At 62.4% G+C, this 21446-nt stretch overlaps 1 protein-coding gene and 1 non-coding gene across 7 annotated transcripts in view; both read left to right on the plus strand.

The window, feature by feature from the left end:
* PKD1 (polycystin 1, transient receptor potential channel interacting) overlaps positions 1-21446 on the plus strand; it is a 46444-nt gene that overhangs the window by 5893 nt on the left and 19105 nt on the right. For all 6 annotated transcript variants that reach the window (XR_011424889.1, XM_070232457.1, XM_070232458.1 and 3 more), the window contains exons 2-15: positions 9078-9149; positions 9249-9320; positions 9656-9825; positions 10176-10847; positions 10976-11159; positions 12298-12518; positions 12939-13054; positions 13487-13613; positions 13946-14193; positions 14774-15529; positions 16450-16581; positions 16773-16948; positions 17192-17325; positions 17674-21290. Coding sequence is in view for 5 of the 6 variants with exons in the window: in XM_070232457.1 (XP_070088558.1) it covers positions 9078-9149; positions 9249-9320; positions 9656-9825; positions 10176-10847; positions 10976-11159; positions 12298-12518; positions 12939-13054; positions 13487-13613; positions 13946-14193; positions 14774-15529; positions 16450-16581; positions 16773-16948; positions 17192-17325; positions 17674-21290 (6697 nt within the window). In the remaining variant the exon portion in view is untranslated. The remainder of the gene's footprint in view (positions 1-9077; positions 9150-9248; positions 9321-9655; positions 9826-10175; positions 10848-10975; positions 11160-12297; positions 12519-12938; positions 13055-13486; positions 13614-13945; positions 14194-14773; positions 15530-16449; positions 16582-16772; positions 16949-17191; positions 17326-17673; positions 21291-21446) is intronic.
* MIR9141 (microRNA mir-9141) lies at positions 21300-21444 on the plus strand. Its single transcript, NR_128175.1, has one exon. It is a non-coding gene; the product is annotated as a microRNA mir-9141 (primary transcript).

Below are 21446 nucleotides of genomic sequence, written 5' to 3' on the forward strand. Positions count from 1 at the left end.
CTGTGAAACGGGCACCATGAGTGCATGCACCTTACAGGGCTGTAGGACCTTAGCGGTGAGGGTGTGTGGTGCATCCACAGGGCTCTGCTGCTGGTGGCCACAGCGATGTCATTGTTACCAAAGTGGAGCCCTCAGTCCCATTCTCTCCACATTCTCAGAGCCCATTACCTTTTCCCCAAGCACTGGCCACCAGGAGATGGGCCCCGAGGACCTGCTCTGCTACAGAGCAGACAGCACAAGTGACTGCGTCACTCAGACCCAACACCACAGCTTATGGGAGAAGCACAGATGAGCCTGAGCGAGCAGACTCCTACACACCCCTCAGTACCCTGTGCAGGGAGGCCTGCTGTCCAGAAGCCTTGCTGCCTCCTCTGGTCTTACCTCGGAGGTGCCTTCCACAAGGGCCATGCAGCTCTTTGGATTTGTGACCCTGGCATGATCCTCTCCTGTTTGTATCTCAGTTTTGTATGCGTGTGTTTTGGGTGCATTGGAGACTACATATGTAACACAGTCAAGTGTGAGGCGTAAACAGAGCGCCCTGAGCTCTCACGTTCAGCTTGTTCGGGGACCTAAGACGACGATGTGGCGCTGCGGGGCTCCCCGTGCTCACACCAGCTGCTCGGCTCCTCCACGGCGCCGACACAGTGCATTCCCTCGTGGTTGCACTAGAGGAGCTGACTGCCGCACAGGTGCGCTCGGAGAAGGTGTGCCTTGGTCTCCCTTTCCCAGTGTCCCCCTGAGGCCCAAGAACAGGACGTCTCCTCGTAGGTCTCCCGTCAGGGCCTTCTTAGCCTCTTCTGCTCTACCTTGGCCCGGAGTGACAAGTCACTGGCTTCCACCTTGTGGCATCTGGCTGGGGGCACTGCCAGACGTGGGTCCCACCCCGCAAGCCCCTCCTGGCTGCCCCTGGGGCGTGGGGAGACCCTGCCTGGGGTTTGCTTTCAAGTGAGGAAGCCATTTTGGATGGAGATGCACATTTTCCTTTTCGGAACCCTCTGCGGTGGCCAGCACCAGCAGCAGGAACCCAGGCGGGCCCAGCCTGCTGAGCACTCTGGGATGAAAACATCTCGATGTTTCTCCTGCTGCTGTCTGGGGTGGCGGCGGCCATCTGGGGTCGGGCACACTGGGGCCTGGCCCTTTGCTCTGGGGTGCCTGCGCGTCTCCAGCTGGCCAAGGTAGGGGCCATCCACGGGGTGGGCCGCGGGAGGCAGGGGTGCTGGCCAAGCGCGCCTGCAGTCTTGCTGCCGAATGAGGCCCAGCTGGAAAATGCAGCTCACGTCCTTTTTTCCCGGAACACCTCGTTCTTTATGGCTTGGCAGTAGTCTCCGCCAAGGGGCCCAGTGGTGCCCAGCCGCCGATGCCGGGGAGGGGCTGCATTTGGGGGCCAAGGTGAGCAGGGCTCTTTCTCTCCCTGAGCTACCCGTGGTCCCAGGCCTGGGAGAGTGTGGTGTCTCCGATTTTAGCCACCCCCATGCCCTGAAGCCATGGAGCCCACTCTGGGATCCAGTGGGGCTGCCCTGGAAAGGGCCTTGTCCCGAGGCAGGGCAGAAGCCAGCTTTTCCTTTTGGTCTGGTGGGGAATGAGGGCCAGTACTCAGGGCATGGCTAATAGCAGTGGGAGCCCCCAGGATCCTGTGCCTCCAAACTGCTCTGTGGCCCTGGCATCAGGCTGGTTCATGCCATTGGCCATGCCCAGCAGCCGAGTGGGTGATGGGATTGCCAGCCACGCTGGACCGTGTTTCTGCCCCTGGAAAGCTGAAGGCCACATGCCGGCTCCCCAGCCAGGATGAAGGAGAGCGCCGGCTGCCTTTCTCTTTCACTCTTCAAACCCTGGGGAGGCGACGCTGGTGGAAGGAGGGTGGCCTCCCCAAGCCTCAGCACTCCCATCCGTAGAAGGCATGGCGCAGCCCCTGCCCTGGCTGGCTGTGCCAGGTCAGAGTGCAGAGGGACAGCTGCTGAGTGCGGTGACTGGGCACCAGGAGGATCTGGAGGGAGCCCAAGTGCCCCCAGTGGCTGGTCCTCCTCCTCCCTTTGCCCTGAAGGGTGGCCCCAAATCCCCAGCTGCAGGTGGAGGGCAAGCTGGGCCCTCTCCTGGCCGGGTCCCTCCTCTGCAGCCCGTTGCCCCACCTGGTCTTGATGCTCTGGCCGTGGCTGCCTCTGGGTGGGCTGATCTCAGGGCCCCTCCTCAGGGCTGTGTTTCTGTCCCTTCCTGCAGCTCTGAGGCCCGAGACTCCCCTCCCTGTCCCGGGCTGTGGTCCCCGGGGATTCTAGGAGGCAGTGTCACCACATGAGATGCCTGAGTCTCATCCTGGTGACAGTTCAATCATGGGATGGCAAAGCTCCCGTGAGGGACCACCATAAACATCCTGTGAAATGTGGGCTGCCTCCTACCCAACGCCCTGGGGCCTGGGGCTAGGAGGCTGCTGAGGGGCTCTCACGCCAGTCTTCCCTTCTCATCTTTGAGGCCAAGATCCCTGCTTCTTGCTGGTCCCCCAGGCCCTGGTTTGGAGCCAGGTGGGTGTGGGGGCCTTGGGTACATAGCTGAAGTGGGTCCGACTGGGCCCTCCCTGTCCCCTGCCCTCCTCCCCAGCTTGTCCTCTCTCCCTGTCTGTTTTTCTTCAAATCAGCTCTCTCTCCTAAACTTGAATTCATTAATTTAAACCTCATCATTTCCGGCCCTGGAAGCCAGCCTCGCTTGCCACAAATAGAACGGAGTGAAAACAATGAGGTTATTAGACTCAGACTGGCTCTGGTGCTGGCCTCCCGGCGCGGAAAGGAGCCATTAGCGAGGTGGCGAGGGGGTGACACCACTGCACTGAGGGCCGAGGGGGCAGGGAGTGGCCCAGAGTGGCCTGGGACCAGCACTGTGGCCTCTCTTCCCTTCTGCCTGGGCCTGGCTCCCAAGGGGACGTGTTGGGGGTCCCCTTTGCTGGGCTGAGGGGCCTCTGGGGAGGGGATGGGCCAGCTCAGCCTGCAGTAACAGGACTGACTGAGGCTGCATGTCCAGGACGCTGGGGACAGAGGGAGGAGCACGGGGCACTGGGCTTTGGATGGGGAGCGGGGTGCCTTCTCCCGCCCTGTGCTGTCCTGTCCTGTCCTGCCAGAGGGAGGAGGCAGCTGCTGGCTTGGGAGGAGCGGCTTACATAACATCTGCAGGCGGCCCCTCAGGAGCCCATTCCCCCCAAGCCCAGTTTCCAGCGCGGCGGCCAGCGCCCGGGTGGGGGTGCTGGGCTGGGCCTGGCCCTCGCCCCGCCGCTGACCACACACGTCTGGAATGTGCAGATGGTTCCTTGGGGGCTCTGGCTGCCCCCAGACCCCGCCTACATCTGGACTGGGGAGCGGGCACCCTGGCCACTCCCCTTCTTAGCAGAAGAGGAAACTGAGGCTGCTCAAGGCGCCAGGGCAGGGTCCCTGCTTGTCTGGGGCCTCTGTTTCCTCAGCTCTAGAAAGGGACTGTCCTGGAAGCCACCCTGGGCTCCATGAACATTCTAGACCTGCTGTTTGTGGCGACCCTCTCCTTGGTCCTCCACCTGTGCACACCATGTTCCACGCCACTCACCTTTATAAGCATGGCCCCAGTCCCATCTCTCCCTGCTGGGGCCCTGAGACGTGCCCCCCACCCCTCCTCTCCTCTCTGCAAGGCCTGGGATTGAGCAGGCACAGAACGCAGGGCTGAGCCCTGTGGGGAAGGCAGGGAGCCACTGGTGTCTGTCACGTGGGGGCCCTCAGCAGCTTCTGCTGGGCCCCTCCAGCTTGGTGCTGGAAGCAGGGACCCCTGCCCCTGCTTGGAGCAGGAGGGATCAGAGCCAGATGCACAGGGCCGTGCAGTTGGGTGCCTGAGTCCTGAGGACACATGGCCAGGGGAACTGGGGCCCCTCCCCATGAGAACATCTGTCTGGAAGGCAGAGGGAGTCAGGACCACCCGGCGTGGGGGACAGACGGCCCTGCAGTGACTGCTGGGGCAATGTGGGGCGAGGAGAAGGAAGACCAGGTGTGTGAGCAGAGCAGTGGTCTTCACTCTCTCCCAGCACGCTTGCCCATCTTAGAGCAAGAGAGGGAACAGCAGAGGGGTCAAGCGAGGTGTGGAACCCCCATCTCGGACCGTGGGGTTCATGTCCAGTGCTGTGGGCAATGGGGGCCAGCTTCCCAGGGTCCCTAGGTCACCCCCTCCCCTGAGCTGGCCTGACCCCTCCAACCTTGGCCTGGGAGGGTCCAGCTGGCTCAGAGGGTGGGCCCTGCTTGGCCCGGGACATCTCAGGGATAGTGTCCAGCCAGACCACTGGCTCTCCTCCCAGTGAGCGCCGGCTGCTGCACTGCTGGCCAGCTTCTGCCGGCTGTGCAGGGCTCCTATAGGCGGCTCCCTGGGCCAGCTGCCCCACCTCCCCTGCTTCCCCCGCTTTGCATGACATGGGGAACCCAAGCATGGGGGAGGGCATCAGACTGCAATGACGTCACCCCGGGGATGCAGAGGAAGCCCAAGGGGCTGGAGGGAGGATGGAGCTGGCCCACAGCCACCTTTGCATTCCCCCAAAACAGTGATGGCAAAAGCAGATGGAGGTGTAGAAAAGTGGCTGTTCAGGGCCTCGGGGCTGTGGGCAGTAGGGCTGGGTGAGGACTCTACTAATGTCCCATTCCATTGTCACCTTTCAGTGTCCTCCTCCAGAGACACCCCTCCCATGACCCTGCCAGTGACTGACCCCTCCAGTGATTCTCTCTCCGGTGACCCCGCCGTGACCCTCCCCCTGTGACTCCCCCCTCCAGTGATACCTCTTCCAGTGACCCTCCATCCCCCCAAGTGTTACTGTCACCCATGGCCTGCCCCATGCAGATGTTCCCGCACCCTGAGGCAGGCTGGGGCCTGTGGGCCGGCTCTGGCTCTTGGCCTGGTTCTGCCCTGAGCTGCAGGAGCCCCCTGAGCAGGGTCCCCACGGCCCTTTGTTGTTTTCTCTTCACCATGGGCCGGGGCCAGGCCCAGGTGAGTGTTGGGGAGAAGGGGCTCAGCCACCTGGGCCCGGAGTGCAGGGAGCACATGGCCGTGTCCATGACAAGGTGGGGCCGTCTGTGCATGTAGCGGGAGCCTCGATGGGGCTGCTGGGCCAGACAGAGCTGGATGGAGAACTTAGCCAGGCTGAGGATGGCCTGGAGCTATAGGCCAGTGAGGCCAGGATGGCAGTGTCCCAGCGGGCAGGGGTGAGTGCTGGCTGAGTGGCCGGGACACCGAAGGTGACTTGCCTCCCACCCCTGCTCTGGTTTCTCAGGCACCATAGGCAGCTCCCAACAGCTGCCACACATGATGGATTTATCAGAAAACAGGATGTGGAAAAACATTTTAGGGATTTTCCTTCTTTCTTTCCTCTTTTGCTTGAGGCCCGGGCTGGGAAGCTCTCCCTGGCACCCCTGGTGTGTCCCACTGTCCCCCAGGCCCCGTCTCTCTGGATCATCTTACCTCCCCAAGCTTGTTGCTGTTTGGGCCCCTGCAGCCCGATTTCTCCTCAGAGACACAGATTCCACTGCCATCCTCAATTCAGCCACGAGGAAGTCCCTACTTAGGTCTCACTGAAGTTTCTCGTGGCCAGCCATTGCTACTCCAGAGCATTGTGCTTGACCAGTGGGTGGGAGTCTGGCTGCCTCTCCTTGGTCCCTCGGCTTGTCCCATCCCACCCCGGGGATGGTTTGGACACCCAGCAGCCCGGCTGTGGGCGCACATCGTTGGGTGTGGTGGAGGGCCTTGGCCTGCACTGGGAGAGACCGTGTATCCCTTTTTTTCCTTGGAGTAGACGTGGCTGTCGCGAATTGCTTACTGGTAAGAGTTTACAAACATTGCTTTTGCGAGCAGAACTGAAGCTGGAGACCCGGGTGCCCTCTCCAGGCCACGGCAAGACCAGCAGCGGTGGGTGGGTCTTGCTGTCCCGAGGCACAGCACCTGCAGTCTAGCAGCCAGCCCCGCGGCCCTTGTGTGTGGACTGGCTCTGTGAGCCACTGGGTGTCAGGATTTCTTCTCGTCACTTTATGGGATGGCTCAGTGAGGATGACCTCAAAGAATGTGTGCACGGAGTCTTCAGCAACCTAGTGAGGACCCAGGGCAGCGGAGGCCGGCTTGCTCCTCAGCCCAGACTGGAGCCTCTGAGCGGCCACCAGCCGGCTAACGCTGTGACAGATGGGCCTGCTGTGTGGAGCGCCTGGATTCCAATCTGATGTGACCCGTGTGGCCTTGTCTCCACTCTGTGTGTGATTGCATCCTGCCGCCCTGCCCCATCGGCTGCGTGGTCAGAGCAGGGGTGGGGCTTTGGGTCCTCTAGGCAGAAACCACCGCCCTTCTGCTCTCAGCAGGAGCTCTAGCCCCACCCACTGCCCTGTGGGACCCCTCCAGTCCCTCAGAGGTCCCAGGGCGCAGAGGGCCCCGCCCCCTGTTTGCCAGCCCGTCTGATCGTGTTCGAGGATCCACATGTAAACGTTTTTGTGGAAGCCCTCCACTCGCTGGAGGACTGTGCTCGTGCCCACCCACTGCCCCCCCTCCTGACTGAGCCCATCTCACGGGGAGGCCGCCCGGGCCCGCTCCCTCCCCAGGCAGGCTGGAGCCAGCGTCAGCTGAGCACCTTGTGTCTGTGTGCTGGCCACTCAGTACCTGGTCTGCCGGTGGCCACCCTACTTTGTCAGGGTGGAGATTGCACACCCTGGGGTTAGGTGACTGTGTCCACAGTCCATCTCTTTAGTTAGGACCAGAAGGGACCAGGAGCCACTGTGGGCCTGGCTCCCATCAGTCACCTACAGGCCGGTCACGCCCCTCCAGAAGTCCCCCAGGTTGCCCCCTGGCTGTGCTGGAAGCCAGGATAGCAGGAGCAGCCCCCAGCCCTTCGCAGGCCACCAGCATTTGGGTATTGGTCACCATGAGGCCAGCAGGTCTCCAGGGAGGAGCAGTGATCAGGGGCTGGGATGGGGGTCATTTCCTGAGCCTTGTTCCAGAGGCTGTCCTAGATGTTGTGAGCCAGGCCAGGGCACTGTGCCAGGCATCCCAGCCTACCAAGCCCTGGGACCCCCACCCCACCCATCTCCAGCTGTGTCCTCGGGGCCCCAATGTGGAGGCCCAGGGGCCTGAGCTGGCAGCAGAGCCAAGGTCTGGCGTCTCTCAGTGCCTTGGCTCCTAGGAGGACCTCGTTTTCACACCAGGCTGTTCTTATTAAGCTCCTACTGTATTCGGAGCAGGCTGGAGAAAGCAGGACCCATTCCAGAGGGTTGCTGACAGAAGCTGGTCCTCAGGACACCTCCCAGGCTGCCCGGGGAGCTCAGATAGGGGCTGTGGGGGCCAGGCCAGTGCCCAGGATAGGGGTCTGGAGCAGGCTGTGGCCGGGGTAGGGTGGAGGAGTCTGAAGTGTTTTAGGAGCTGAGTTGGCAGGACTTGGAGAGCGATAGGCCTGGAGGAGGCAGTGATGATTCCCTGGCCTCTCCATGGCAGAGTGGTCGTTGGCGGGAAGAGCAGGGCTGGTGAGACGTATTCTGGGGACACTGGAGGGCAAGGGGTAACGTCTGGAAGGGCAGAGGCTCTGCAGTGGGGGGCCCAGGCCTCATCAGTTTGGAGACTGTGGTGGAGGGGGGTGCACAGAGCTGTGGGAGCCTGGGTGGGGGGCAAGGAGGATGGGGGAACAGGAGACTAGAGGTCTCCACTGAGTCAGAGCGGTCCTAGGTCCCTGTCCCAGGAGGTGGATGGGCAGGGACGTCTGTGACCTCCACCTCCAAGCTGTGAGGGAAAGTGGAGTTGTTGGCTAGAGTGTGTGGCCTCTGAGAGGCTTTGACAGTAGCAGAGGGGCTGGGGTAGTGACACGAGGAGTATCAGTGCCTGTTTCCCCACCACTGAGGGTCATGACTTTTAAAACATTCACAGTTCTGGTAAATAAAAAGTTCTGTTCTGCTGTTTTCCAATTGTTACTGAAGTGGACTGTTTTTTCCATACATCCAAGGCATTTATATTTCTATCGTTAATTGCCTATTTTTGTCTTTGGCCTTTTTTTTTTTTTTACTGGGGTAGATGTCTTTTTCTTTGTGGTTTGTTAGCTGCATGTGTAGAAAGGGTACTATGGGCTTTCAATCCACCATCTACATTGCTACTGTTTTTCCCAGCTTTAGTTTGTTTCCTGATTTTATTTATGGTGTTTTGTATGGAAGTTGCATGTTTTCATGTAGTTGGGTCTTTTGGTTTTTGGTCTTTGACTTCTGTTCGTAGTTTCATGATTTCAAAGATATGTGGCCCTTCCCCCGCGTGCTCTCGGTGCGCCTGGCTCTGCGGGGTCATCACATTTAACTTGGAACCCCTGGTTTATCGAGCTCCAGCTACAGCCCTGCTGCCTGGAGCTCCTGGTCGGTTGTGTCTTTTACGAGTCAGTCTCGTCTTCCCCTGTGTAGGTTCCTGGGGGCTCAGTCTGTTTCAGGAGGATCCTTTGTTCTCATTGGTCAGTCCATCCACTCTAACACACGTAACTCAGTTTAATGTATAAATCCATGTTTCAACCTTTCTTGATGATTCTTGCCTGGTTATGCTTCCTCTTGAACCTGTGGGTGATCTTGTTGACCATGCTGGAGTTTTTAATTGGGGTCGTGTTAACCTTGAGGTTTAATATGGTCGCTGTGGTGTGGGGTCGTCCACCAAGGCCTCCTCCCTGTCTGTCTGGTCTTTGTGCCCCACTGTGTCTCAGGAACAGAGGGCCCCCCCCCCCCAGCAGCTGGGTCCCTGGCTCTGGAGACCCCTGGGCTGCCTTCCCATGCTCCAAACCCCCTGTGGACGGGGGATGAAGTGATATGGGACAACTCTGCTGGGCCAGTGGACCAGTGGGGGCTTCGCTCTGTGCAGGGGAAGGGAGTCGGGTGGGGCATGGATGGAGTGCTGAGGGGCCCCACCTGTCTCCTGCCCTGGTTTCCCCGGGTGAGAGTTCATGTGGATCCTCCATCCTGGCCCTGGGAATACAGAGCTTGGAGAGTGGGAGGCCACAGCCTGGGGGTGCTGGGGAGCTTCTGGGGTGGGCTTGGGGTCAGCTTTGTGCCCTGCCTGGGGCTCGAGTGCTGACCTGCGGTCACTTTGCCCCCCAGAGATGTCTCCCACAACCTGCTCCAGGCGCTGGACGTCGGGCTTCTGGCGAACCTCTCGGTGCTGACGGAGCTGTAAGTGTTCCCTTCACAGGGGGGCAGGTGGTGGCTGCCTGTCACCATTGTGGCTATGAGGGCTTCCATCAGACCCTGCCAAATCCCCCTTTCTTCCAGGGACATAAGCAACAACAAGATTTCTACATTAGAAGAAGGAATATTTGCTAATTTATTTAATTTAAGTGAAATGTAAGTTGTGTTATTTCGGTGGGTGTCAGTGGCTGGGCCCGTGGCCCCCCAACAACCCCCTGCCCTCCTCACCTGGCCTCCATACCTGCTCCCTAGTTTGAGACAAGACCCTGGGGGGCCATTTGCTTACCTGCTGGAGCCCCCCTTCAGGGCCTGGCAGGCTGCCACATGGGTAGTAGGACACTGTACTGTCAGGTGGGCCCAGGCTCCGGCTGCCCTTGGGGGACCCTGCCCTCCCTGGGGTGAGGCTGGCACAGACCTTTCTTTGAGGCCAGGCTGGGTACCCCACATCTGCCCCACTGCTTGCTGAGCGCCTGGCCCTGCCCCTCCTGCAGAAACCTGAGCGGGAACCCGTTGGAGTGTGACTGCGGTCTGGCGTGGCTGCCTCGCTGGGCGGAGGAGCAGCGGGTCCGTGTGGTGCGGCCCGAGGCAGCCACGTGCGCTGGGCCCGGCCCCCTGGCTGGCCGGCCTCTCCTCGGTGTCCCCTTGTTGGACGGAGGCTGTGGTGAGTGTGAGTGGGCGCGGCCAGGTCAGTCCCCTGCTGGGCGCAACCCCAGCCAAGAGGGGACCCACAGGTATGCTCAGGGTCACCAGCCTGGTCGGGAGGTGGAAGATGGGGATCCAGGGAACAGATGCATGTGGGGAATAGTTCTATTGGACAGACTGACCGGGTTGGGGGTCAGGAAGGCTCTGTGGACCAGGGGAACGGTGCAGGCCTGAGGGAGGCCAGCCAGGGGTTGGGGGTGTGCCATGCAGCTGTTAGTGAGGGGCGATGTGATCTGGGATCTAGAATGGGGGCAGAGAGGCTGCAGAAGTGGGGCATGCTTGCGGGACCAGCTGCTCTGTCCCTTGCAGGTGAGAAGTACATCGCCTGCCTCCCTGACAACAGCACGGGTGCCGTGGCACTGGCAGCCTTCTCAGCTGCCCATGAGGGCCTGCTGGCACCTGAGGCCTGCAGCGCCTTCTGCTTCGCGGCTGGCCAGGGCCTTGCAGCCCTTTCAGAGCAGGGCTGGTGCCTGTGTGGGGCGGCCCAGGACCCCAACGTCTCCTCGGCCTGCTTACCCTTCTGCTCCGACCCCCTGCTGCCCCCGGCCCCTGCCTGCAGGGGCCCTACCCTCCTCCAGAATGTCTTCCCTGCCTCCCCAGGGGCTGCCCTGGTGGGGCCCCAAGGACCCCTGGCCTCTGGCCAGCCAGCATCCTTCCACGTCACCGCCTTGCTGCCTGTCAGTACCACACGCTGGGACTTTGGTGACGACTCCCCCGAGGTGGACGTTGCTGGTCCGGCCACCACTCACCGCTATGTGCTGCCCGGGCGCTATCACGTGACAGCTGTGCTGGCCCTGGGGGCCGGCTCAGCCCGGCTAGGGGCAGAGGTGCAGGTGGAGTCAGCTCCTGCTGCCCTGGAGCTTGTGTGTCTGGCCTCAGTGCGCAGTGATGAGACCCTCAAGCTCAGTGTCCGAAATCGTGGTGGCTCAGGCTTGGAGGCCACATACAGCATCATGGCCCTGGGCGAGGAGCCTGCCCAAGGTGTGTGCCTCCCCACCGCTGGACCTGGGTTCCCTCCCCTTCCTCACTTCCAGGGTTTGGGTTGGGTGGGGCAGAGCCCCTGGTGGGCACACATTGATGCCCTTTCTGTCTGCCCACCGATCCCCCAGTTGTGCATCCACTGTGCCCCTCAGACACTGAGATCTTCCCTGGAAACGGGCACTGCTACCGCCTGGTACCGGAGAAGGCAGCCTGGCTGCAAGCGCAGGAGCAGTGCCGGGCCTGGGCCGGGGCTGCCCTGGCCATGGTGGACAGTCCCGCCGTCCAGCACTTCTTGATCTCCCGGGTCACCAGGTGCCTGCCCCCACCCCCAAAGAGGCTGGGAGGGTGGGGGTCCCCAGAACACTGGGGTAGGGGCAGAGCCTGAGGCGGGTCAGGAGGAGAGGGGCTGCTGGAGGGTCTGTGTCCAGCTGGCCTGCCTGACTCTGGGGACGAGGAGCCATGTTGTGCCCAGCTGATGGCCATCCTCATCAGCTCCCTGGACAGAGATGTGGACTTGGGGCTGGGGGATGGGCCAGCTGTGAGGTGCACCCAGACCCAGTTTCCTGCTGCTGTCTGTCCCGTGTAGGCCCCTCCAGGCAGGGGCAGGCATGTTCTGATGTGGCCGCGGGGGCTGCACTGCTTCCTGCCCCTCGTCCCTGCTCCCTCTCCTGGGCAAGCAGCACTGCCAAGTGCCGCCCATACACAGGGATGCTCCTGGGCAGCTCGGCCCCTGGCCTGAGGGGAAATGCGCTTCTTCAGAGCAGACAGTGGGGGCGGCCTGCCTGGTCTTGCCTTGGCACCTCGCACCTGCCGTGGCTGGGGCTGGGGAGGCCAGACCTCCCCCTCTCCCAGGGTCGCTGTGTGGGAAGGGGCCACACCCTGGACATCCTAAGTGTCCAGAAGGGGAAATTGAGGCCCAGAACAGCCAAGGATGTTGCCCAAGGTCACCCAGTTAACAAGCAGTAGCTGGGCCCCAGTGCCCAGCTCTGACCACAGCACCTCACTCCCCTGCCTGTGTCTGTCCCTGTCCCTGGGTCTATCCCTGTCCCTGTGTTTTTCCTCCATGTGTCTGCAAGCCCCGCCTCCAGGAGGATGTTCCTACCTTGGCAGAGCTGTGGAGAGCAGCCCATTTGGGGTCTGATATGTGGGTGTCTCGGTCCCCAGATGCCGCCATCTGCAAGCCCCATGGCTGTGGGTGTGCATGGCCGTTGGCCAGGTTGAAGTGGAGCCCTTGGCTGGGCCCCTGGCGGTATGGGCATAGGCAGATGGTTGGGCACTGCCGTGGGCCTTGCTCACCAGGTCATGTCTGAGCCTCAGTGTCTCCATCTGGAAAATGGGGACAGGACAGGGCCTGCCTGTCGGAGTATGCCCCCAGATAGAGGGTGGGAGGAGGGGCTTCTTTCTTTGAGGAGCCCCCTGAGCGACCATCCTCCCTCCCGCCTGCCTGCAGGAGCCTGGATGTGTGGATTGGCTTCTCAGCCGTGGATGGGGCAGAGGCAGGCCTGGCACCGCAGGGCGAGGCCTTCAGCCTGGAGAGCTGCCAGAACTGGCTACCTGGGGAGCCGCACCCTGCCACAGCTGAGCGCTGTGTGCGGCTTGGGCCTGCTGGGCAGTGCAACACGGACCTGTGCTCGGTGCCGCATAGCTATGTCTGTGAGCTGCGGCCTGGAGGTGCGTTGGGGCCGCTGGGCGCCTAGGGAGCGCTTTCTGCCACGGCCAGGACAGCTGCCTCCCCAGAAAACACACAGGGTCTCCCCACTGCCCCGAGAGCTCTTCCTGTTCCAGCCCAGGACAGCTACCCTCCCCAAAACACATAGCCTCTCCCAGTGGCCATGGGAGCTCCTGTCCCAGCCTAGGACAGCCCCCCCACCCCGCCAGTTGTGTTCCTCAGCCACTCAGTATCTATTAGGTGTTTGCTGAACACCCAACGTCGGCCTGGGCTGAGCCTGTGCCAAACAAAAGTGACAAAGGTAGAGGGAGCTGAGGGGCTGCTGCCAGGTGGCTCAGTCCCAGGGCTGGCCTGACCCTGGGTCCCCGACACTCTCCTCCTTGGCCTGGGACTAGCACCTCATTGCACACCTGCCACCCCAGGCCCTGTGTGGGATGCGGAGAACTTCCTCGTGGGAGCACCCAGCGGGGATCTACAGGGACCCCTGAGCCCCCTGGCACACCAGGAGGCCCTCTCAGCCGCCCAGGAGCCGGTCGAGGTAGGCTGGCCCCACGACCCTCCAGGACGCAGTCTGGAGATTGCACCTTATCTTGGCTGCTGTCTGTCTTTAAAAAATAAGCTGCTTTTTTGGGGGTCTTTTTAACATCATATGTGTCCTGCGGAGACAGTTGAGAAAGCCCGCTGATGTGTGAAGGGAATCACCCGTCGTGGTGTCCGGAAGGGTTCTGAATGCCCCAATCCTCTTCTCTGGGTGTCTGGATTTTTCTAAAGACCAAGGAGGCTGTCCCGCTGCTCACAGATGGTTTCAGCCTGGCTTTTCCTCCTGAGTGACGGCGTTTCCCGCTCTGTGAAATGAGCTTCATCTGGTGGCTCCTTCCCCTCTGACCTGGAGGGCGTTTGGGCCTCCAGGTGGGGCTGAGCTGGGAGGCCGAGGGCTGCGCAGCTGACTGCCCGCCCCCACCCCCCCCAGGTGATGGTGTTCCCTGGCCTGGGCCTGAGCCGCGAAGCCTTCCTCACCACTGCCGAGTTTGGGACCCAGGAGCTCGGCCGGCCTGCCCAGCTGCGGCTGCAGGTGTACCGGCCCTTGGGAGGAGCAGGTGGGCCCCCATCCCAGCTGTGGCAGTTGAGGGGCTTGGGCAGCCTCTCTGCACTGTCATGTCCACTGGTCCCTTGGCCACTGGACTGGTCTCTAGCCTCGAGGTGGACAGAGTGGAGTCCACAGAGACCCCGACTGAAGCTTGAGATCCCAAGGACAGATTGGGTGGGGCCTGCCTGGGTCGGGGGCTCACCGGGTCAACCAGCTGGCTCAGTGTGGGGAGGGGTAGGGGAGTGATGGTGGGAGCTGGGATGCTGCTTGGAAGACCTTGAATCATAGTGGTGTATCCCCGCCTGTGGCTTGTTAGCAAATTGGGTTCCCCCCTCCTTGCAGGGGCCTCAGAAAACAGCAGCGAGCCCGAGAGCAGGTCCCTGGAGAACAGGACTGAGCCTGCCCCTGTGTGCACACCGGAGGGCCGCTGGTGCCCCAGATCCAACATCTGCCTGCCGCTGGATGCCCCTTGCCACCCTCAGACCTGTGCCAATGGGTCCACGTCAGGGCCGGGGCTCCCTGGAGTCTCCTATGCACTGTGGAGGGAGTTCCTCTTCTCTGTGCCTGCGGGTCCCCCTGCCCAGTACTCGGTATGTGTCACTGGCCTGAGTCCCTTCTGCCTCCCCCTCAGCTGCTTGAGATCTGGGTCTCCCCATCAAACACAGACAAAATGCAGATTCTTCTGCATAGCCCACTGGGTCCCTCAGCCACCCATGCCGCTGCCTACCTCAGGCCTGGTCTGCCCTTGCTCATCTCCAGACATGAAAAACTCCTGCCCCAGGGCCTTTATACTTGCCGCTCCTTCTAAGGACTCTCCTCCTCTCTTTGTGGCTCACTTCTTTCTGTCCTTCAAGTCTTGCCTGCAGTGTGCCTCAGAGGTCCCTTCCCTGTCCGGGGAAGCCCCACCTCTGGCTGTGTCCTCTCTGCCCTGTGCATGTCCCGTTTGTCTGAGGCTGTCCTGTCTGTCCCTGCCATGAGTACCTGGGGGCCCCTGTGGAGTCTGGTGGAGTATGAGTGACTGTTGAGACCCCTGTGAGGAAGTGACTCTGGGTTACCCCAGGAGGATCCTGCCTGCCCACGGGAGCCCCTGGCCCAGTGCTCCCCTACAGGCCCCTGACTGGCGGTGGCCCACTGTGAGGACCTGACACAGCCTACTTCCCTCTCCTGTAGGTCACCTTCCACGGCCAAGATGGCCCCGTGCTCCCTGGTGACCTCATCAGCTTGCAGCATGATGCTGGCCCAGGCGCCCTCCTGCACTGTCCCCCAGCACTTGGCCACCCTGGCCCCGAGGCCCCATACTTCTCCACCAATGCCTCAGCCTGGCTGACCCGCCTGCCCGCCCAGCTGGAGGTGGCCTCGGCCAGCCCTGCCTGCGCCCTGCGGCTCTTTGCTGCCACAGAGCGGCTCACCCCGCTGCTGGGTCTGAGGCCCAACCCGGGGCTGCGGCGGCCAGGGCGCTATGAGGTCCGGGCCATGGTGGGCAACAGTGTATCCAGGCACAACCTGTCCTGTAGCTTCGACGTGCTCTCCCCGGTGGTCGGGCTGCAGGTGGTCCACCCCATCCCCCATGACGGCCGCCTCTATGTGCCCACCAATGGCTCGGCCTTGGTGCTCCAGGTGGACTCTGGTGCCAACGCCACAGCCACAGCACGCTGGCCTGGAGGCAACGTCAGTGCACCCTTCGAGGCCACCTGTCCCCCCATGGTGGCTGCCCTGGTGCCCAGTTGTACCCGTGAGGCCAACGACACCCTGTTCTCGGTGCTGGTGCTGCCCAGGCTCAGCGAGGGCGAGCACGCAGTGGAGGTTGTGGTGGAGAACAGTGCCGGCCAGGTCAGCCTTCGCCTGCAGGTGAAGGCTGAGGAGCCCATCTGCGGCCTCCGCGCCACGCCCAGCCCCGAGGCCCGCGTGCTGCAGGGCGTCCTCGTGGTGAGTGTGGCTGCCCCTCTGCCCTGATCCCTCCTGAGACCAGGTGCCTGTGAGGAGAGGGCTTGGCTGCCGGGTCAGTGGGCCCAGTGGTCGGTTTCTGGGCAGGTCCTGCCAGGTGGCCCTCAGACCGCTTGTTACTTCCTCAATCACCGAGAAGTCTCTGCCAAAGCGGCGGCTCTGACGATGCTTCTTCCTCCTCTCACGTTTCATGAAACAAATTGTCCCACTCTTCGCCCACCTCTGACCTCATCAAGCCTGAGCGGGTTTTCGGGGCCCCTGCTGGGTTCCCATGTGGCTAAAGCGAGTGCTTTTTGAAGTGGGGTCTGATGCCACCCAGCTCCTCCAGGAAGGGGCTGTCCCTGTCCTGCGATGCCCACCCTGCACAAGGCAGCCAGCAGCTTTGCAGCCTTTGCCAAGGGCCATTGCTGATGGTCCTACCACTTGTGCAGTCATGTCCCTTGCTTCCCCTGGTCACACCTGTTCCATCAGGTGACGCACATAAACATCCCAGACCATAAGGCCCATTGAGACCCCTGTGCCTTCCCAAACGGCTCTGCTGTCAACCAAGGGCCTGAGCGGGAACCCTGGGATGAGAGAGCGCAGAGTCTCAGGGATGGGTTGACTCTGTTACTGGTACTAGGTCATTTTACAGATGGGGAAATTGAGGCACAGAGAGGTCAAGGTGTAGCTGTGCCCAAGCTCAGCCTTGTCCCACATGGCCTCCCTAGCTGAGGGCAGGCCCTGGGGCCTTCCTCCCCCTCCCCCACTGTCTTGAAGTCCTGTCCGGGGAAACCAAAAGGGAGGTGTGCCCGGGTGGGCGGACGGACCTGGGCCGACGTGGGCCGAGGGCAGAGTGGGTTCTCCACAGACCCTGGGCTTGGGCAGGGTCACGGCCGGCTGATACTCTGCCTTCCCCACAGAGGTACAGCCCCCTGGTGGAGGCTGGCTCAGATGTGGTCTTCCGCTGGACCATCGATGACAAGCAGTCCCTGACCTTCCACAACGTGGTCTTCAACGTCATCTACCAGAGTGCTGCCATCTTCAAGCTCTCGGTGGGCAGGCGCGGGCTAGGGGCGTGGGGGGCGGGGGAGGGGATGGGCCGGTGTCCAGTGCTCACTTTTGCCTTCTGTTCTGCTTTGCTCCCGAGGACCCCACGACGGCCGTGGGTGAGTGTGGGCTGGGGCTCTGTCCATGCTGCCTGGCAGCCTGCTGGCAGCCCACTCACAGCCATCTGTCTCCACAGCTGACAGCCTCCAACCACGTGAGCAATGTCACCGTGAACTACAACGTCACCGTGGAGCGGATGCACAGGATGCGCGGCCTGCGGGTGTCTGCGGTGCCGCCTGTGCTGCCCCCCAACACCACACTGGTACTGGCGGCCGACGTGCTGGTGGACTCGGCTGTGGAGGTGGCCTTCCTGTGAGTGTGCCGGCTGGCTGGAGCCAGGGCGGGCTGAGCTGGGCCAGGTTCTCCGGCAGCCTTCACCTCCTCATCTGTCAGGAGGTGCTGCTTGCATGGGCCCCTGGGAGCCGATGGGGGGCTGCAGCAGGGCTGGGTGGTGCCCCGAACTGAGGGGAAAGGAAAGAGTGACTGCGGTGCCCCCCATGGGAGCCACCAGCCCCTCCCCCCAGCCCACTCACTGCCTGCCTGCTGCCCTGGCAGGTGGACCTTTGGGGACGGGGAGCAAGTGATCGGTCAGTTCAAGCCTCCATACAACGACTCCTTCCGGGTCCCGGACCCCACGGTGGCCCAGGTGCTGGTGGAGCACAATACCACGCACACCTATGCCGTCCCAGGTAGGAGGAGGGCCCGCCGTCCCGCCGTCCCGCCGGCCACTAGCTTAGGCAGGCCCTGCCCTGGAGACAGCCCCTCCCTGGGGGACAGCCCCCCTCGATCCAGCCTCCATTGATGGCCTGGGGCCTTTACTCTTGGGTGAAGGAGGGGTGTCCAGGGCTGAGGGGTGGCCTGGGCCGCTTAGCCCTGTGATTCGAGTCTGCTGGCCAGAAACGACCCTCCACTGCTTTTTGAGCAGGGCCACCTTTGCCCTCCCCAGAGGCACGTGAGCAGCAGCATGGGGTTAGGTAGGGATTTTGTTGAGCAGGTGGTGGAGGTGGCCCCGTCCCCATTCCATGCCTGTCCTCTAGGTGAGTACAACCTGACCCTGCTTGTTTCCAACGCCTTCGAGAACCTGACGCAGCAGGTGCCTATCAGTGTGCGCGCCGCCTTGCCCGCAGTGGCCGTGGCCGTGAGCAGCCAAGTCTTGGTGGCTGGCCATCCTGTCACCTTCTCTCTGCACCCACTGCCCTCACCCGGGGGTGTCCTATACACATGGGACTTTGGGGACGGTTCCCCGGCTATGATGCAGCATCAGCCAGAGGTCAACCACACGTACGCCTGGAGGGGCACATACCGCATCCGCCTGGAAGTCAACAACACAGTGAGCAGCGCAGTGACATGCACCAGTGTCCGCGTCTTCGAGGAGCTCCGAGGCCTGAGCGTGAGCCTGAGCCCGGCTGTGGAGCAGGGTGCACCTGTGGTGGTCAGTGCCACCCTGGAGTCGGGTGACAATGTCACGTGGACTTTTGACATGGGGGATGGCACGGTGCTCATGGGCCCTGAGGCCACAGTGGAGCATGTGTACCTGCGGGCACAGAACTGCACGGTGACCGTGGGCGCATCTAGCCCTGCTGGCCACCTGGCCCAGAGCGTGCCTGTGCAGGTCTTCGTGCTGGAGGTGCTGCGCATCGACCCAGCGGCCTGCATCCCTACCCAGCCCTATGCCCGGCTCACGGCCCACGTTACCGGGGACCCTTCCCACTACGTCTTCGACTGGACCTTTGGAGATGGCTCATCCAACACAACCATCCAGGGGGACCCGACGGTGACGCACAACTTCACACGGAGTGGCACCTTCCCGCTGGTGCTGGTCCTGTCAAGCCGTGTGAACAAGGCGCATTACTTTACCAGCATCTGCGTGGAGCCTGAAGTGGGCAATGTCACCCTGCATCCGGAGAGGCAGTTTGTGCGGCTCGGGGACGAGGCCCAGCTGGTGGCCCGCGCCTGGCCCCTGTTCTCCTACCGCTACACCTGGGACTTTGGCACTAAGGACGTTGCCCGCGTTGGGGGCCCTGAGGCCACGTTCACCTACTGGGACTTGGGCTCCTACGTGGTGACGGTCTCCGTGTCCAACAATATCTCAGCCGTGAACGACTCGGCGCTCGTGGAGGTGCAGGAGCCTGTGGGGCTCACGGGCATCAGGGTCAACGGCTCCCGCGTGCTGGAGCTGCAGCAGCCGTACCTGTTCTCTGCCATGGGCCACGGGCGCCCTGCCACCTACCTGTGGGAGCTGGGGGATGGCGGGCGGCTCGAGGGCCCTGCAGTCCTCCATGCTTACAACAGCACGGGCCACTTCACCATAAGGGTGGCTGCCTGGAATGAGGTGAGCCGTGGCGAGGCCCAGCTGAACGTCACGGTGCAGCAGCGTGTGCGGGGGCTCAGCGTCAACGCCAGCCGCACGGTGGTGCCCCTGAACGGCAGCGTGAGCTTCAGCACCTCCCTGGAGGCAGGCAGCGACGTGCGCTACTCCTGGGTGCTCTGTGACCGCTGCACGCCCATCCCTGGGGGTCCCACCATCTCCTACACCTTCCGCTCAGTGGGCACCTTCAACATCATCGTCACGGCCGAGAACGAGGTGAGCAGTGCCCAGGACAGCATCTTCATCTACGTCCTGCAGCACATCGAGGGGCTGCAGGTGGTGGGTGGTGGCGGCAGCTGCTGCTTCCCCACCAACCGCACGCTGCAGCTGCAGGCTGTGGTCAAGGATGGCACCAACATCTCCTACAGCTGGACTGCCCAGCGGGATGGCGGCCCAGTCCTGGCCGGCAGCGGCAAAGCCTTTTTGCTCACTATTTTTGAGGCCGGCACCTACCACATCCAGCTACGGGCCACCAACATGCTTGGCAGTGCCTCAGCCAACCGCACTGTGGACTTTGTGGAGCCCGTGGGGTGGCTGGCTGCACATGCCTCCCCAAACCCGGCTGCTGTCAATGCAAGTGTCACCCTGCATGCTGAGCTGGCTGGTGGCAGTGGTGTCCTTTACATCTGGTCCCTGGAGGAAGGGCTGAGCTGGGAGACCCCAGAATCATTCACCACCTATGCTTTTCCTACCCCCGGCCTGCACCTCGTCACGGTCACAGCCAAGAATCAACTGGGCTCAGCCAATGCCACCATTGAGGTGGCTTTGCAGGTGCCTGTGAGTGGCCTTTGCATCAGGACCAGTGAGCTGAACTATGGCTTCGTGGCAACTGGCTCCATCGTGCCCTTCTGGGGGCAGCTCACCTCGGGCACCAACGTGAGCTGGTGCTGGGCTGTGCCAGGTGGCAGCAGGCACAAACAGCACATTGCTATGGTCTTCCCTGATGCTGGCACCTTCTCCGTTCAGCTCAATGCCTCCAATGCAGTCAGCTGGGTCATAGCTACACACAACCTCACAGTGGAGGAGCCTGTTGCAGGCCTGGTGCTGCGGGCCAGCAGCACGGTGGTGGAGCCCGGGCAACTGGTCCACTTTCAGATCCTGCTGACCTCCGGCTCGGCTGTCAGCTTCCGCCTACAGGTCAGCGGGGCTGGCCCTGAGGTGCTTCCCGGGCCCCACTTCTCGCGCAGCTTCCCCCGGGTCGGGGACTACATGGTGAGCATCCAGGCTGAGAACCACGTGAGCCAGGCCCTGGCGCAGGTGCGCGTCTTGGTGCTGGAGGCTGTGGGTGGGCTCCAGGTGCCCAACTGCTGCGAGCCGGGCATTGCCACAGGCACCGAGAGGAACTTCACAGCCCGGGTGCAGAAGGGGTCCCGCGTCGCCTATGCTTGGTACTTCTCATTGCAGAAGGTCCAGGGGGACTCTCTGGTCATCTTGTCGGGCCGCGATGTCACCTACACCCCCGTGGCTGCAGGGTTGCTGGAGATCCATGTGCGAGCCTTCAATGAGCTGGGTGGTGTGAACCACACACTCATGGTCGAGGTCCAAGACATCATCCAGCACGTGGTACTGCACAGTGGCCGCTGCTTCACCAACCGCTCGGCCCGGTTCGAGGCTGCCACAGACCCAAGTCCCTGGCATGTGGCCTACCTCTGGGACTTTGGGGATGGGTCCCCAGCAGAGGACACGGAGGAGCCCTGGGCCGACCACTCCTACCTGCAGCCTGGGGACTATCGTGTGGAGGTAAATGCCTCCAACCTGGTGAGCTTCTTCGTGGCACAGGCCACGGTCACCGTCCACGTGCTGGCCTGCAGGGAGCCCGAGGTAGATGTGGCCCTGCCCCCCCAGGTGTTGATGCGGCGCTCCCAGCGCAACTACCTCGAGGCTCACGTCAACCTGCGTGACTGTGTCACCTACCAGACCGAGTACCGCTGGGAGGTATACCGCACCACCAGCTGCCAGCGGCCCGGGCGCATGGCCCGTGTGGCCCTGCCCAGTGTGGACATGAGCCGGCCTCAGCTGGTGGTGCCACGGCTGGCGCTGCCTGTGGGCCACTACTGTTTTGTGTTTGTGGTGTCATTTGGGGACACACCACTGGCACGGAGCATTCAGGCCAACGTGACAGTGGCCCCCGAGCGCCTGGTGCCCATTGTCGAGGGTGGCTCATACCGCGTGTGGTCAGACACTCAGGACTTGGTGCTGGATGGGAGCAAGTCCTACGACCCCAACCTGGAGGATGGTGACCAGACGCCACTGAGCTTCCACTGGGCCTGCGTGGCCTCAACACAGGTCAGCTGTGTGGCAGCACAGGGGGCTGTCCTCCCTCCCCTCAGTCATTGGACTAATGAGCCCAGCAGGGTCCTGGGGTCCACCTGATGTCTGAGTGCTTTGTGGGCTTGGTCCCAGCAGGAGGAGGGGGTCTCCCCAGCTGTCCCCTGGCCAGGC

This window comes from Equus caballus, chromosome 13 (assembly GCF_041296265.1).
Source record: "Equus caballus isolate H_3958 breed thoroughbred chromosome 13, TB-T2T, whole genome shotgun sequence".
Lineage (NCBI taxonomy): Eukaryota > Metazoa > Chordata > Mammalia > Perissodactyla > Equidae > Equus > Equus caballus.